Source organism: Acanthopagrus latus, chromosome 7, assembly GCF_904848185.1.
Source record: "Acanthopagrus latus isolate v.2019 chromosome 7, fAcaLat1.1, whole genome shotgun sequence".
NCBI lineage: Eukaryota > Metazoa > Chordata > Actinopteri > Spariformes > Sparidae > Acanthopagrus > Acanthopagrus latus.
In genome coordinates this window covers 117,796-134,508 of record NC_051045.1, presented here as the reverse complement: position 1 = coordinate 134,508, position 16,713 = coordinate 117,796, and the positions used below count along the sequence as shown (strand labels likewise).

The 16,713-nt window shown below is 46.5% G+C and overlaps 1 protein-coding gene across 8 annotated transcripts in view; it reads left to right on the top strand.

Annotated features, from left to right (window-relative positions):
* plxnb3 (plexin B3) overlaps positions 1 to 16,713 on the top strand; it is a 64,890-nt gene that overhangs the window by 13,560 nt on the left and 34,617 nt on the right. For 6 of the 8 annotated variants that reach the window (XM_037104245.1, XM_037104243.1, XM_037104244.1 and 3 more), the window contains 2 exons: positions 369 to 438; positions 16,217 to 16,648. In XM_037104245.1, the coding sequence (XP_036960140.1) occupies positions 16,233 to 16,648 (416 nt within the window). In that variant the 5' untranslated portion in view covers positions 369 to 438; positions 16,217 to 16,232. Of the gene's footprint in view, positions 1 to 368; positions 439 to 5,940; positions 6,066 to 16,216; positions 16,649 to 16,713 lie in introns of those variants that run through there. The other 2 variants (XM_037104242.1, XM_037104241.1) reach the window with 2 other exon arrangements.

Below are 16,713 nucleotides of genomic sequence, written 5' to 3'. Positions count from 1 at the left end.
GAACTCGTTAAGTGATGTTGTTGTACTGGACAGCATTATATTAAAGTTATATTATTGTAGAGGAGCCGGTAGAGGTGAGGTTGGCACGGGTTACCACGGTGTCGCGGTCTGCATTGTCTGTTGTGTTGTTGTTGTCACCGCTGCATTGCATTGTGGGATATTTATGCCGGCGTAGTGTCCAGTGCATACTGTTATATTTACCGGAAACAATATGCACCTCACGTACTATTTGGTTCATACGAAGGTTTCGGACATACTAAAAAGTCTTGCATACTGTTTTCATGTACTCGGTATTATGTTAGTATGGAGTTTCGGACGCAGCCATACAGAATCTGATCGGACATGCGTCTGTTTTTGTGTTCCCACAGGAATCATCCTCCTGATGAAGAAGGTTCCTCCTCCTCCTCACATCACACACGCAGCAGGTTGCCTCAACAGGTTGGTGCAACTCTAGTCACTGTCTGCTCAGTGAGGGCGTCCAGCTGTAACCATAGCAACCGCTGACCTCTGAGAGGGCTGCAACATGGCGACCGATGATGTCATCATCATGGTCAGAGGTTGCTCCGTGTGTTGTTGGAGTTTCTGGTTGAAGTTGCTCAGTGTTCAGTGATCTGATTGGTTGATTCAGACTGAGCCTCATTGACCCAAATATGATGAGTGTGCGTGTTACAGAGCGGCCATTGTTCTCTCTCTGTAGTTTCCTGTTTGCTGTCTGTGTCTCTCGCTCATTAACAGACTCATTCTGAATCAGTTCATCACTGCATCGTTAAAACCTGATGACCTCAGTGAACAGTTAACATGCTAAACTCGGGGTCACTGAGGACACTGTGACATCACTGCTGGGTGTGGTCACTGAGGACATTGTGACATCACTGCTGGGTGTGGTCACTGAGGACATTGTGACATCACTGCTGGGTGTGGTCACTGAGGACACTGTGACATCACTGCTGGGTGTGGTCACTGAGGACATTGTGACATCACTGCTGGGTGTGGTCACTGAGGACATTGTGACATCACTGCTGGGTGTGGTCACTGAGGACATTGTGACATCACTGCTGGGTGTGGTCACTGAGGACATTGTGACATCACTGCTGGGTGTGGTCACTGATGTTTCACCTTATGTAAAAATTGTTTTTATTTCCCAAATACAATTGGAAAAATTTAACCGAATTCATTTTCACATATTGGATCCAAAAGTTAAAGCGTGGAGGTGCCGAGGGTCATCATGAGTCAGATCTCTGTCCAATCAGATCACACTCTATACACATGAGCTTTGAAAAGAGAAAAACAGATAAATCCAGAGCGGCTTTTCAAAAGATTTAAATGTCATCATTCAATACTCAGAACTGGATTGAATACATCAGGTGTGTTCAGGTGTCTGTGATTGAATACAGTCTGTCTGTCTTAAATCAACACTCAGCAGTTCTGGGTTAGGGTTAGGGTTAGGAGTGATATAAAGTTGAGTCGGATGTTTTCTGTAGTGTCCCTGCAACACACACACACACACACACACACACACACACACACACACACACACACACACACACACACACACACACACACACACATTTCCTCCCAATTACTGCATGTCACCTTTCACCTCCTCCCCTCCCCCTCCATTCATTACTCCGCCTGGTTGGTTCATCTCCCTACAAGCTGCTTTTCATGCTCTCTACCCCCCCATCACCCCCCATAACCCCCCATAACCCCCCCATCACTCCCCCCATCACCCTCCCTCTTCTCCTCCCCTCCTTCCCCTTTAAAGCCTCTTCACTCGTCCTTCATCTTTTGTTTCTGCTGGAAGGCCTCACACACCTGATAAACAACATGCACACACAATGAATACTCGGTGCAGCCACACCCAGCGCTCAGATCAGATCTGTGGCTCCACTTTGAGTTTTTATTGGTCATTAAAATGTATCGTATGTAATGTATGTGAATTTGACTGAGACATATCAGACTGATCTACAGTCTGTGAATGGGTGCATTAAATACCATGTTTGAATCTGAACATTTATTAATGAGGTCCTAAAGGACGTGACGACATCAGCACTGATGTGATGCTGATTGCCGTCTGTTTTATTTTTATTTATTTATTTTTTTGGGTTAGGGTTAGCCTTTTTATTGATAGGACAGCAAACAGGATGAGAGAGGAGGGTGAGTGACGCGCAGCAAAGGGACCCGGGCCAGGAGTCGAACCCGGGTCCACTGCAGCGAGGACACAGCCTCTGCACATGGAACGCTGCTCTACCCACTGAGCTAAACGGCGCCTCTCGTCTGTTTTATTTATCAAGACAAAATTCATAAACCACTGAGTCTGTCTTACCTTGTCCTCACCCCCCTGCGCCCATTCTCCACATCCTCCTCTGTGTGAAAGTCTCAGATGCGGTGAGGGGTGAAATTTTGATGTGCCACTGGAGGTAGAATCAGAGGAAGTGTCAGAGGAGCATCATTGGCGAACCGAACCGAGTGTGAATGGATAAGCCAGCAGCGCATATCGAGGGCGTGTCGGTCAGACAGTCTTATAACTGCACAGGTCGTTCACTCAACTAAATACAGAGAAATGTCCCACAAAGCAAAGTTACAGGACTAAACAACAGTAACGTAATAACTACAACTGTCTTTGGCAACTTATGAGAAAAAAATACTACAGTTATATGTGGAGAAGTGTCTGTCATCCTGCCTGTCATCTTGCCTGTCCTCCCGACTCTTGGTCACGTTTCTGCCGAAAAAAGTGTCTGTCTCCGTCAAAAAACATTTACTTTAGTCTCTTTCACTGTTGTTGTAGTTACTGTTGTCAAGGTGAGGGTCAGCCCTCCCCGCAGTGACAGAGTCAGACCGGTCCTCTGTTTACTGATGCCGATTATGTAATTATGTCATTATGAGAGAAAAACGTAACTTCAACACTTTCCAGGATGTTTGGCAGGTCAGGATCTCAATCACTGCACTTTACAGCAGCATCCATATGATTATGAACTGTCAGCAGGTTTAGATTAACAGGAGGACACCTGGGAAACACATTGGAAACACACAGATGTCATCATCACGATGTCACCGCCGCACCTCTTTAGGATCGAAGCACCGGCTTTCCATGTGAATGAAACACTGGTTCATATTTAGGTCGGAGCTGCTCGGTTCTGTGTGAAAAGTTTTGTGGGTCAGTTTGTTTCACTGAGTCCGCTCGCTTCTGTGTATTTGTATTTTATGGCATAATTGTCTTCCCAGTGATCTTGTTCTTTCTCTCGTTTTATTTATTCTTTGTCTTTTCTTTAAACTTGATGAGTAAAATCTCATCCTGAGCTCTTTTCTGATTGGTCAGATGTGATTATGGTGTATTTTTATGTGACAGAGTTAATGAGTGTTTGTGAGAAGAGCTGTTAATACAGAGATATAAAGTCACATCATACACGCTACACCAGCTGTCCACGCACACACACACACACACACACACACACACACACACACACACACACATACACACACCCTTACCCAAGCCACATTTTAAGACCTCAGGCTGTGTGTGTTTTCTCTTTGTGTGTTTGATTGATGTGTGTGTGTGTGTGTGTGTGTGTGTGTGTGCAGCGGTGCATGTGACCCTGGGTAAGTGTGTGTGTGTGTGTGTGTGTGTGTGTGTGTGATTAATATTGCATGAGGGTCCTGATGAGAAATGGACAAACACTCCCAGCTGAGCTCTAACACACACACACACACACACACACACACACACACACACACACACACACATGAATGAATGCATGAATGTATTGTCACACACACTCAGTCACATGAGGTCAAACACACACACACACACACACACACACACACACACACACACACACACACACACGTCTTACCAGCAGAGTGTTGTGTCACAGATAAGAAGCTGCTGATAATACACGCGCACACACACACGCACACTTTGCATTAAACTGTCTCTGGTAACCGTGACAACATAAACACTTTATGATTCTCACCTGCTGTGACCTGTCAGCTGTGAACCAATCAGATGGCAGAAAACACTAAACACAAGTGAGCTCACCTGAGCAGAAACAGTGCGTGCAGACAGACCATGATGATGTTTTATTCTTGCTCTTGTTGTGGAGAGCAGGAAGAGGATGTTTTATTTTGGCATCAAGATACAAACATGAAGAAAGAGAAGAAATGACAACCAAAAGAAGAAAAATAAGACAATCAAATCAAATCACCACAAACACACAGGGAGTGTGGCTCTCCTGTCAGGGTTGGAAACACTGTGTTTGATTTTGTGAAGTGGAAGAAGATGAGGATGGAGAAAATTGGACAGCAGCATTGTCACTTGAACAACCTGCAGTTTAATAACTAGCAGCTGCTTCCCATCATGCACTGGGGCTCACAGAGGGATTATTGAACCACCCACAGCAGCAGCTGATGGAGGAGAATCAAAGAGACCGATCAGCTGTGGGACTGCAGCACTCTGAGGATATGAAGCTGCTACAGGTCAGCTGAGACAGGTTGTCATTGTGTGGTAACGTGGAGCTGCAGCTAATGATCCTCTTCATTCTTCACTCATCTGCAGATTCTTTTGCTGATAAATGAACTGCGTCTGTCTGCTGTTTGCAGTGTATGCCGACTTTATACAGCGTCATCTCTGAAGACGGTGCTGAGAGTGAACCAGAGCCAATAACCAAGGAGCTCAAACTGAACATGAAGCCATGTGACCTTCAGTTCATCACCACTCCTCAGAGTTCTGTCGAGACCAAAGCTCCATCTGAGTCAGAATACTGCCAACTGCGTGTTCTATAAACTCAATGTTCTATAGACTCTGTGTTCTATAACCTCGGTGTTCTATAGACCCAATGTTCCATAGATTCAATGTTCTATAAGGCAGGAACACACCAGCCCAACCGTTGGACGTCTGAAGCGTTTGCAGAGACTCTGATGAGGTCGGGAACAAATATGTTTGGTGTGTTCAGCTGCGTCATACGTTTTCGGAGCCGCGTGGACGTTGTCGGCTCCGATTCAGCATACGAAGTCTGAGAAGGAGGGCCGTCAGACGGTTGAGCCATTGGATTCTCTGATTGGTTGTGTGCCAGCTGAATGGCCATTCTGATTGGCGGTGTGCTAGTGAATCAGCGCGATGTGTGGGAGGGGCGGAATACTGTGTGCACTTTGGTTTTCTACACACTCCGTTCCGTCATTCATGCTGTGCAGTCCTGGCATGAGACTAGTTTTTATGTCCGTTAGGGACGAATTAATCTGTGTTCGTTTGGTAATGCCTTGCTGCATGTTTAGTATGCAGCTGTTTTTATCTGAAATAGTTAAGTTTCGTTTTGATCAAAAGTAAATAGAGTTGCGTGCATAAGCCTCATTTACAGCTCACAACACAAGCGCCACCTGCTCTTTCTGCCAAACAGGTCAGACAAGAGGCAACAGAGGAGTTGGCAGTTGGACGTCTGGGTGGACTCTGGGTTCTACAGACTCGGGGTTCCACAGACTCGGGGTTCTATAGACTTGGTGCTCTATAGACTCAATGGTCTATAGACTCGGTTAGAGGGTTGTGGTCTCTCTCTTTAAGATCAAACCCGTATAACAATTTACTGCCTCGTTTTACCACTCTCCCTCTCTCCAACTTCATGCCTCAAACCACTGATTAAATATTCATGAGTTGACTCCGCCCACATATAATGTGTGCAGCTGAGCCCCGCCCTCTCAGTTTCCACTGAGACTTGCTCTCTCAGTCTAAACGTCTCTCTCTCTCTGTCTCTCTGTCTCTCTCTCTCTCTTACTGTGTGTGAATGTCTCTCGCCCTCTCTCTCTCTTTCCCCCTGTGTGTGTGAATGTCTCTCGCCCTCTCTCCCTCAGAACAATGTGTCGTTCACAATAATGGGATTACAGCCATCCAGCCGGCTGCTCGGTTGCCCTCCCTCTCCCTCCTGTCATCTCCCTTCTCTCTCTTTTCATCTGTGTGTTGGTAGTCGTTCCTCTCTCTCTCTTTCTCTCTCTCGCGCCCAGTGAGCAGGTTCTTTCAGTTCTTGTCGTCTGTTTTTTGGAGGAATGAAAGAAAGACGGACTGTTCCCTGAATGAAGTAAGTCTCTCTCTCTCTCTCTCTCTCTCTCTCTCTCTCTCTCTCTCTCTCTCTCTCTCTCTCTCATGTGTGATGCATGTTTCTCTCTCTCTCTCAGTGATGAGGCTTTGATTGACAGCTGACTCTCATTAATTGTGCTGTGATCTAATTAGAGGGGCAGCAATCAGATCAGTGGTAGAGAGACATAGACTCTGACTCTCTCTTTCTGTGACTAAGTTCCCTCACAGAGAAAGAAAGACTCTTCAGTTTCCTGCAGCACACAAATGTCTCGCTGCTGCTCTTTACTCTGCTGCTCAACATCATCACATGTTACTGATCCTGCGGCAGACACACAACTGTAACATGTGAAACGTGTGAAACGTGAAACGCAGTGGTGTTTTCAGTGTGAGAGAAGATGAAAACTATGTTAAAGAAATGAGACCGACTGAAATGTCTCCTGATCATAAAGAGCTTTGAGTTATAGAATGAATATCAGGGAGGCGATCATAGGTATCAATACTTTAGATTACATGAATATTGGAATAGAACAGGCAGCTGTAGCTCAGGAGTTAGAGCAGGTTCTCCAGTATTTGGACGGTTGCTGGTTCCAATCCCTGGCTCCCCCGACTGCATGTTGAAGTATCCTTGAGCAAGATACTGGACCCCAAACTGCTCCTCATGAGCAGCTGATATCTCACTTGGCAGCTTCAGACAGAAGTGTGTGAATGTGACAAGTGTTGTGAAACTGAACAACACTGAAGAAATACAACTCCAGTTACCAGCTGATGTGTCATCATGTGTTTTATGTTTCCAGTAGCTTGTTTTATCTTAGGACTCTACCTTTGAGCCACTATAGTTCCGACTCATTGTAGTTATTATAATACATAGTGAAGGTACAGATTGGAGTTCTCTCCTGCTGTAAAAGAACTTAATCCACAGAGTTCTTTAGCTCTTTAGCTGGTTTGCTGTTGGTGCAGAGCCTTCATGTTACTCACAAACAACAAAACCTTCAGTCACACAAAGTGAGGTTCAATCAGATGGACTGTATGTAAAATGACAGCTGAGCAAGAAAAGTCAAAAAGTTGGTTGGATGGATGAGTGGTTGGATGGATGGTTGGTTTGATGGATGAGTGGTTGGATGGATGGTTGGTTTGATGGATGGATGGTTGGATGGATGGTTGGTTGGATGAATGGTTGGATGGTTGGATTGTTTGGATGGGTTTTGGGGTGGTTGTTTGGATTTATGGTTGAATGGGTGGTTGGATGGTTGTTTGGATTTATGGTTGAATGGTTGGATTGGTTGGATGGGTTTTTGGATGGTTGTTTGGATTTATGGTTGGATGGATGGTTAGATGGTTAGATGGATGGTTGGTTGAATGGGTGGAAGGTTGGATGGGTGGTTGGATGGATGGATGGTTGGTTTGATGGATGGATGGATGGTTGGATGGATGGTTGGTTGGATTTATGGTTGGATGGTTGTTTGGATGGTTGTTTGGATGGTTGTTTGGATTTATGGTTGGATGGGTGGTTGGATGGTTGTTTGGATTTATGGTTAGATGGATGGTTGGTTGAATGGGTGGAAGGTTGGATGGGTGGTTGGATCGATGGATGGACGGTTGAAAAAGAAAAGATCTCGTTAGCTTTTCCAGATGAAGCATTATTCCACATTTTGGTTAGTTTTTCAGGGAATTCATGGGTTAGGGTTAGGGTGTCTGTGAATGAGGACAATTTGATGCAGATCCAAATAAAAATCCAGATCTAGGAGATTTAAATATGTTTAATGTGATATTGATTTAGACTTGATTGAATTAAAGGGGACTGTTGGTCCTTGGTGGAGGTATGCACTCTACTGAGTGCCATTGTAGTTCTTCATCTTGTCTGTATTAGATAAAATAAAGCAAATACAGACACAATATGTAGGAATCTGACATCGTGATCATTGTGTCTTAACACTCATTTATTTTATAGATCAGATCATAAGTTGATATTGTTGTGATAGATCAGGTCTATCAGAACCAGCCAGGCTGCTGCCAGGTCATCAGGATACACTGTGAACTGTGTTTAATACTGTGAGCTGTGTTGGCCGGGATACCTTCAGTCGTCCTGAGCAAACAGACTGAAGCATCATGTGATCTGATGATGTCACAGACACTCCTACAGAACACCTCAGCATCTTCTACCATCTGATTCTTCATCAGCAAACTATCTCTCTGTGTGATTAAACTTCAGCCCAGTTATTACTGTATTTCTGTCGTTTATTGCTTCCCCCTCCCCCTCCTCCTCCTTGTCATCTTTCTCCTCCTCGCCCCCCCCAACCACCCCCAACCACCACCTCCTCCCCGTCTCCTCTTCAAAGCCTTGTTTAAATCTCTCACATGATGTTTTTGGTTCACGCCTGTTAAAAGCTTGATTTGTTTAAATAGAACCGCACCTCCTCCTGTTCCTCCTCGACTCTGCATCTCCACCCTGGTGCAGTAAAATTAAAAATCATCTCTTCTCCTCCTTTTTCTGTTTCCTCGGGTTTCAAAGCGCTGACGTGTCTTTGTCGTTGTCTCGGCGGATTATCTCATGTCAGCACGGCGTGCAGAGGTCGACTTCCTGCTCGTCGTTCAGTCCGGTTGTTTTTGACTCGTCTTTGTGTTTGTTGTCATGACGACTGAATCAAAACCAAACATGTGATTTAATGGAGGGTCTCAGTGCAGCAGCAGCAGCAGTTATGATACCTGAATAGATAACATGATGATGCAGCTGCAGGCAGGTCTCTCAGGGTCAGCTGGTCTCAGGTGGATCTCTGGCTTCATCCTTTACCTGTGGCCACTCTTTAAGTTCAGTTGATCAGCTCGCTCCTCTTCGCTACAAGCTGATGCTGGATGGGAAGACAATTACAACCATATCATTTAAGAGTACTCATGTACCAACATGAATATTGTCCATCAAAAATCTGAATGCTGCTCCTCCAGGTCTAGTTGTTTGGACTGAACTCAGTGAACCTAAAACCCAGACCAGCATAGAGGGCTGGACTCTTCAGACTGGAGCAGCACATCACACATACACCACTCAGAGGTTCTGATACCTACAGGAGGATTTGAACCCTCACCCTCTCTAACAGGAAGCCAGTGTTGGTATTAAGTATAGTTTACACCAACATTCTTATTTGAGCAGAGACTGACATGAACACCTGGTCCTCAGCTGGAGTCAGGTCCAGGAGGGGCTAATAGCCTCAGGGTCAGCCAGTCCCAGTGGACCCCCAACAGCAGAGAGAGGAGGATTCTGCTGGAAGACATGTTGTATATACCATAGAACATATAATGTACAGAGTGAGGTCAGTTAAATGTGTTCTCTGCACAGTTCAGGTCCTGAGTGGACTTTTCCCAGCTCCTCATCAGAATGTGACTCATATTGATTACTGTGAAGTGAACACAAATCATCAAGCAATCAATCAATCAGCTGCAGAATCAAATCCTGAAAATCTAATGTGGTTATCACTGTTTCAAACAGTGAGCCGTGTTTCATACAGTCAAGCCTGTTCAAGGTGTGTCAACATGTCGGAGTGTTAACGTGGGTGTCACTGTGGGGAACCTGCGAGTGGAGGTGCAGGTAAACCCACCATGTGATCTCCTGCTGATCAGAACCACTTATACACTATGTTAATTGGAGAGGAGGCTGCAGCTGTGATATCATCACATACTCACAGAGACTGTGTGGGTGTGTGTGTCTGAGAGTGTTTGTGTGTGTGTGTGTGTGTGTGTGTGCGTGTGTGTGTGTGTGTGTGAGAGAGAGAGGGGGGGGGGGGTGTGAGAGGTGATGGGTGTTAATGATATTGATGGTAATTCCATCACTGTGTGTGTGTGTGTGTGTGTGTGTGTGTGTGTGTGTGTGTGTGTGTGTGTGTGTTGTAGTGTTTGAGTATCAAAGTCTTGTAGTTATTAATATTTCATACTAACAGTGATCAGTATTCAGTTTGTGGAGGTTTGGTTCAGATGCTGCTGCAGAGTCCTCCTGCAGTAAAATACAGTAGAGACACAGTAGAGTACAGTGGAGGTGTCTGCTGTATCATAGAGACAGTCCAGAGGTCCATCTGTCTCGTTGTCTGAAGAACACATCTGAGTCTGAATCACAAACGGTTGGTTGTTTCTAATTATCGTGAATTAAACTCAGTTTTCATTCGTGTTACGTTCCTTCAGTCAGAGTTTCTCTCTGGTTCCTGTCAGTAACTCTTTTTCCTCTCTTGATTGTAAAACACAGTCAGAACTAGAACTCTGCCGGTTCTCATGTCCGGGCTCCACCTCGTCCCTGAGAACATCAGGCTGTCAGTGGTGGTCAGTGATGAGCGACATCAGATGGATCAATCCCTCCTTCAGTTTCAGATATTTTGAGGATGTGAAGTCGTTGTTCCCATCCTGCAGGCAGAACTGAGCCTCTGCTGTTAATCTGCTCTCATTCTCTCATTATTCTGATCTTCTGTTCGGGATTACGCCGAGGAAAATCTCTAATTCTTCTTCTGATCTGATCCTGCTGTCAAACACAGTGCTGTGTGTTTACATCTGCTGTCAATACAAACAGGATTTAATCCAGATTAAAGACCGACAGGAATAGCACCTCCATGGCCACGTCATCAATACCACAAACCACTCAAAGAGGAATTAGATCTATTCAGCTTGGATCAGAACACAATGGCCCAGAATCAGACAAAAAGCTCAGTCTGTATCAGTGTTTCCAGATGAAGTCGAACTTTTGTGGTGTGAAATGTTTGAAGCTGTTCTGTCGTCTCATCTGAAGACTTGGAGGTTGGAAACATCATCTGTGTTGTAATGTGATGTCACATCTGTTCAACCAATCAGCACCGGGTTCTCCTTTGGACTGGACTGGCAGAGAGTCGAACGAAGAATCAAAAGAATCAAAAGAAACAAAAAACAAAAGAAAAGAAAAGAATCAATTCTGATTCTGGTGTTGACGTCAAAGAAGTCTGAAGTTAGCATGCTAACCAGCTAGCCCCAGCCCCCCCATCTCCTGGTAACTGAGCCCTGAGCTAATCAGCTAATGTTAGCTAATAAAGAGCAGCAGTCATGTGACTGGTGATCTGCTGCCCCTTGTGGCAGGAGGAAGTGCTCCAAACAATTCTTCTTCTGAGGTGTCCAGAGCACCTGCAACTTTGACTCCGCCCGCCATCTCCATGGCAACCATGTTAATGACAGAGGAACACTGTGTGTTTAAGCAGCTCATCTCGACCCTACAGCAAACGAGCTGCATCACCACGGCAACAAATTGACTTCCTGTGGGGACAATGATGATCATGATGGTAAAGGTGTGTTTACAGTCAACCCTGTGACTCACACACACACATTATGTGAGTGTGTGTGTGTGTGAAATGGTTATCACACACACACAATGACATCAAACTATCGTCTCTACAAGCGATGAAAAATATTCATGAGCTCACCGGGGTAGGGTGTGTGATGTGTGTGTGTGTGTGTGTGTGTGTGTGTGTGTGTGTGTGTGTGTGTGTGCATGTGAATGTGATGTGCGTGTGCGTGTGTGTGTGTGTGTGTGTGTGTGTGTGTGTGTGTGTGCGTGTGTGTGTGTGTGTGTGCATGTGAATGTGATGTGCGTGTGCGTGTGTATGCGTGTGTGTGTGTGTGTGTGTGTGTGTGTGCAGATCAGATGACAAAATAATCCTGAGGCAGAAAAAAAGACAAAGAAGGAAAAAGAAACAAACAGGAAGTTCTGCTGTCTTTTGTGTTAGTGATCTCATGTTCTGGTTCTGGGCTGGTGTCAATACTGGTTCTGGGCTGGTGTTAGTTCTGGTTCTGGGCTGGTGTTAGTACAGGTTCTGGGCTGGTGTTAGTTCTTGTTCTGGGCTGGTGTTAGTGCTGGTTCTGGGCTGGTGTTAGTTCTGGTTCTGGGCTGGTGTCAGTACTGGTTCTGGGCTGGTGTTAGTACTGCTTCTGAGCTGGTGTTAGTACTGGTCCTGGACTGGTGTCAATACTGGTTCTGGGCTGGTGTTAGTTCTGGTTCTGGGCTGGTGTTAGTACTGGTTCTGGGCTGGTGTTAGTACTGGTCCTGGACTGGTGTCAGTACTGGTTCTGGGCTGGTGTTAGTACTGGTCCTGGACTGGTGTCAATACTGGTTCTGGGCTGGTGTTAGTTCTGGTTCTGGGCTGGTGTTAGTACTGGTTCTGGGCTGGTGTTAGTTCTTGTTCTGGGCTGGTGTCAGTACTGGTTCTGGGCTGGTGTCAGTACTGGTTCTGGGCTGGTGTCAATCCTGGCTCGGGGCTGGTGTTAGTGCTGGTTCTGGGCTGGTGTCACTACTGGTTCTGGGCTGGTGTTAGTATTGGTTTTGGGCTGGTGTCACGACTGGTTCTGGGCTGGTGTTAGTACTGGTTCTGGGCTGGTGTTAGTGCTGGTTCTGGGCTGGTGTCAGTGCTGGTTCTGGGCTGGTGTTAGCACTTGTTCTGGGCTGGTGTTAGCACTTGTTCTGGACTGGTGTTAGTACTGCTTCTGGGCTGGTGTCAATACTGCTTCTGGGCTGGTGTTAGTTCTGGTTCTGGGCTGGTGTTAGTGCTGGTTCTGGGATGGTGTTGGTGCTGGTTCTGGGCTAGTGTCAATCCTGGCCTTGGATTGGATCCACCTTGTTAATTCTCTCGTGGATAAGTCAGATTGGGTTTAAAAATGGTGGTCACAGGGTTTTAGGTGGTCCTTGATCACAGCACCGAACCGATAGAACCGGTCTGAGGGAGCCGCAGGTACTACACTCTAATAGGCTGGTTCTGGTCTGTGTGACTTTGTTCATTATTCATTAGTTCATTATTATTATTTTTTCTATGAGTTTGTTGATTGAATGAAAAAAACAAACAAAAAAAAAGACCACGCCCAGCTGGCTGCACTCAGCACCAAGTCAGGGTTCTGATGACACCTGAGCTGTTGTCATGGTTGCCTGGTGTGGGGAGGTCAGTCTGTGGCTGCCTGGCTCAGAGGGTCCTCAGCAGAGAGAAAGTAGGACAACTGAGTGAAGAGAGACGGAGGGAGAGTCCCCGAGAGTGAAGAAGAGGAAATGAACAAAGAGAAGAAATTTAACTACACACTCACACACACACACACTCACAGCTGTGTGTGTCGGATTCTGTCGTCTCTTTGAAGACAGAGTGTGAGAGTCAGCAGCAAACCACAGAGATAATATGGGGTTGGAGGTGTGTGTGTGTGTGTGTGTGTGTGTGTGTGTGTGTGTGTGTGTGTGTGTGTGTGTGTGTGTGTGTGTGTGTGTGTGCGTGTGTTTGTGCGTGTGTGTGGGAGCCTGAGGTGAGGCAGCCTGTAATCATCAGCTTGATGTGTTGAAAGCAGCCTGTCCTTCATTTACATACGGGGGGTTCACTGCAGTCACACCTGCAACATCAGTCCTGTTGCCATGGTTACCTGCAGGTTAGTACACCTGTAGATGTGACCTGTGACTGACACCTGACAGCCAATCACAGAGCAGCTGATTGTTCTCAGGTGACTGAAGAGGTCCATGGGGATGTTCCATCCTTAAACCCGTCCATTTCAGGGTTAATGGAGGAGGTTCCATTCAACCACAAGCAAATTCAAGGGTTCAAAAGGTCTTTATTCCTGGTATCCAAAATGCCTACATTCAAGCACCTGCAGCGAGCTGCCACCCCCCCCAGGTGAGAAGCCCCACCCCCATGTTAGAAGACTTTCACTGAAATGTCGTTCAGCTCGTTATCATGGCGTTGATGTTTGACCATTATTCTGATTTGGTTTTCCCATAAAAGGGCGTGTGACATCATGATTGACAGCTGGGTGTGTGGGCGGGACCTCGGTAGCCACTGACCACAGATCAGAGATGTGTGGCAGTCACATGACCTTTGTTTCCTGCAGACTCAGACGGAGCTCCAACAATGGATGTTTGACCTTTGACCTCCACTGCTCTGTTGTCTGTTAATACACCAGCTGCTGCACGCACACACACACGCACACACACACACACACACATGCACAGATGCACACGCGCGCACACACACACAGATGCACACATACACAGATGCGCGCGCACACACACACACAGACGCTCATGTACATGCACGCACACACATGCACGCACACACACACGCATCATACCAAAGAATGGTTGGGTGTGGCTCGGCCTCCTCAGAGTCACAGGCAGGCAGCTGGTCTGGATTCAGCAGATGAAACATGAATTTATTTTCTTCTACCTCATTTTTGACTTTAACGCTCTGTTGCCTCTAGCACTCTCTCTCTGCACACCCCCTCCTCCCCCTCCTCCCCCATCCTTCTCAAAACCTCACTCTGTTTTCCTTCTTTTAACTTTAAACGCTCATTTTACCTCCTCACAGCCAAAAACTGTCTGTTTCTCTCTGTCTCTCTCTCACAGGCAGACAGAATTTGTGTGTGACAATGTTCAGTATCGCCATGGAAATGATGAAACATGAATGTGTTACACTGTGTGTGTGTGTGTGTGTGTGAGTGTGTGTCCTGAGGCCTCTCTGGGTGTTTCCCAGCATGCACTGGGCTGAGTGTTCATTCTGAATCGACACAGCAGGAGCGAGTGTAGAGCGAGCGAGAGTCCAACTGGAGAGAGAGAGTTGAAGTATGTGAGGCGGGCTGAGTGCTGCCGGCGCCCCCTGCAGGCACAATAAACATCGGCCAGGATTTTTGATGAAGACTTTTTTCATCGGCCCTTCGGGAACTAATGAGCTGGACCCATTTTATTAATTCTTATGATTAAAGGTCATCATCAGATCACAAACACCTACACAGTTATTCCATATAATCCAACATGTCGCTATGAGATATACAACATAAAAAAACATCGTCAACATAAACAACGTGTTTTGCCGAATCGTGATGGTTCCGATGGTCAGTTTGTGCTGCAGCAACATCACAGCTGAGGTCAGATGGTCAACAGACCTTCATGTTTGGACTCACTGAACCCGGACATGAGAACAGGTCAGCTGGTTTCTGTCTGATGACTTCAGGTGAACTCAGAGGAGACTTGAAGCAGGTCTTAGAATCAGTCCTCACTACATGTGATGACCTCATTCACGCCTGTGAGCAGGCGGCTGTAAACTGGTGATGAAGAAGACGGAGGGACTGGTCCCAGAGCGAAACCCTGAGGCGCTCTGTGTGTTCAGGTCATGAGAGGAGACACACATGCTGCCAGATTAACAGAATGGTGTAACTGGATTATATGAGTGTGAGTGTGATGTGTGTCCTGAGGGGGTGCCAGAAGAAACACCAGAACATCTGAAGGTTCATCCTCTGGAGACCTGAGTCTGAAAGAAACCCAGTCAGTCTCTTCTCTGTCATGAACCAACCCACCAGAGGTTTAACTCATTTCACTGCGTTGCCGTGGATACGGGTGTGTTGCCATGGCAACGCTTCTACAGGCAACTACGGTTTGACCGTCAGATGAGAAGTGTGAAGCTGCAAAATATTGTATTAATAACTTCATAGAGGAAGAGGAAAGATAGAGAAACAGCTTCACCTGCTCAGGTGGACTCACAGACGGACGACCAGCCATCAGGGCTGAGGAGACTTAGAAGGAAACTGACGGACAAGTTTGACTGTTTGCTGATGTTTTGTACTGGCACAATGTCTCTTTCACCTGTGAATCATCAAACTGGACTGATATGAGAACAGTAACATTCAGCTGTGTCCTCGGACAGAGACACTTGACTTGACTGGATCAGTGAGACCGACCAGCTGTGTCTGCTCTCCTGTTCTGGTCTGAGAGTCTGAGTGTGGGCTGAAGCTTCAGCAGGATCAGGAACATCAAACCTGCGGCCACATGTGGACCTGACCTGGTTCCTGCTGAGAACTCTGGTGCCAGACACTAGTCGACATTTAGTCGATACTGACTGAAAAAGATTGAACGTGCAATGTGTAATATTTAATATTCCTATTTCGCTGACTTCAGATGTTTGTCATTGTTTAATTCAGGCTTTTTAAATGTATGTCAGTAAAAGAGTGATGGAGGATGATCTATGACTCTGGTTCAGGAGCTGGAGTGATTTATTAACTTCCACCTAGAGGAAGGAAACTGAACCTAAACTGTAGTTTACTGAATGAATGAAATGGAAACACTGAGCTGCTGCTGAAGTTTTAATGTCTCTCTGTCTCTCTCTCTCTCTCTCTCTCTCTCTCTCTCATCTGTGGCAGGTAAAGAGGAGCTGCCATGTTGGCCTCCTCCATCCCCTCATCACTCCTCTTCCTCCTCCTCCCCTTACTCCTCCCCCCTCCCTGTCACCCAGCTGATGTCATCGCAAACTCTGATCCCTCAGTGCGATGGGTGGAGCTCAATGGCGCCCCCCTCTCTCACCTGGTTCTGGAACCAGGGGTAGGACATCTTTATGTGGGCGGGGTTGACCACCTTTACCAGCTAACCTCTGACCTGGAGGTGATGTCACACGTGAGGACTGGCCCTCACCTGGACTCCCCAGACTGCCTCCCCCCGATCGTCCCCCAGGACTGCCCCTCAGCCACGCCCACTCACAACCACAACAAACTGCTGCTGATGGAGGCGGGACAGGGGGTGCAGCCAGGGAGTCTGATTGTCTGTGGTTCACTCTTTCAAGGCATCTGTGACAAGAGGTACTGATGGGCGCCAGCCGATCATCACACGATTTCACATGGCTCAAAATGACAACTTCACCTGA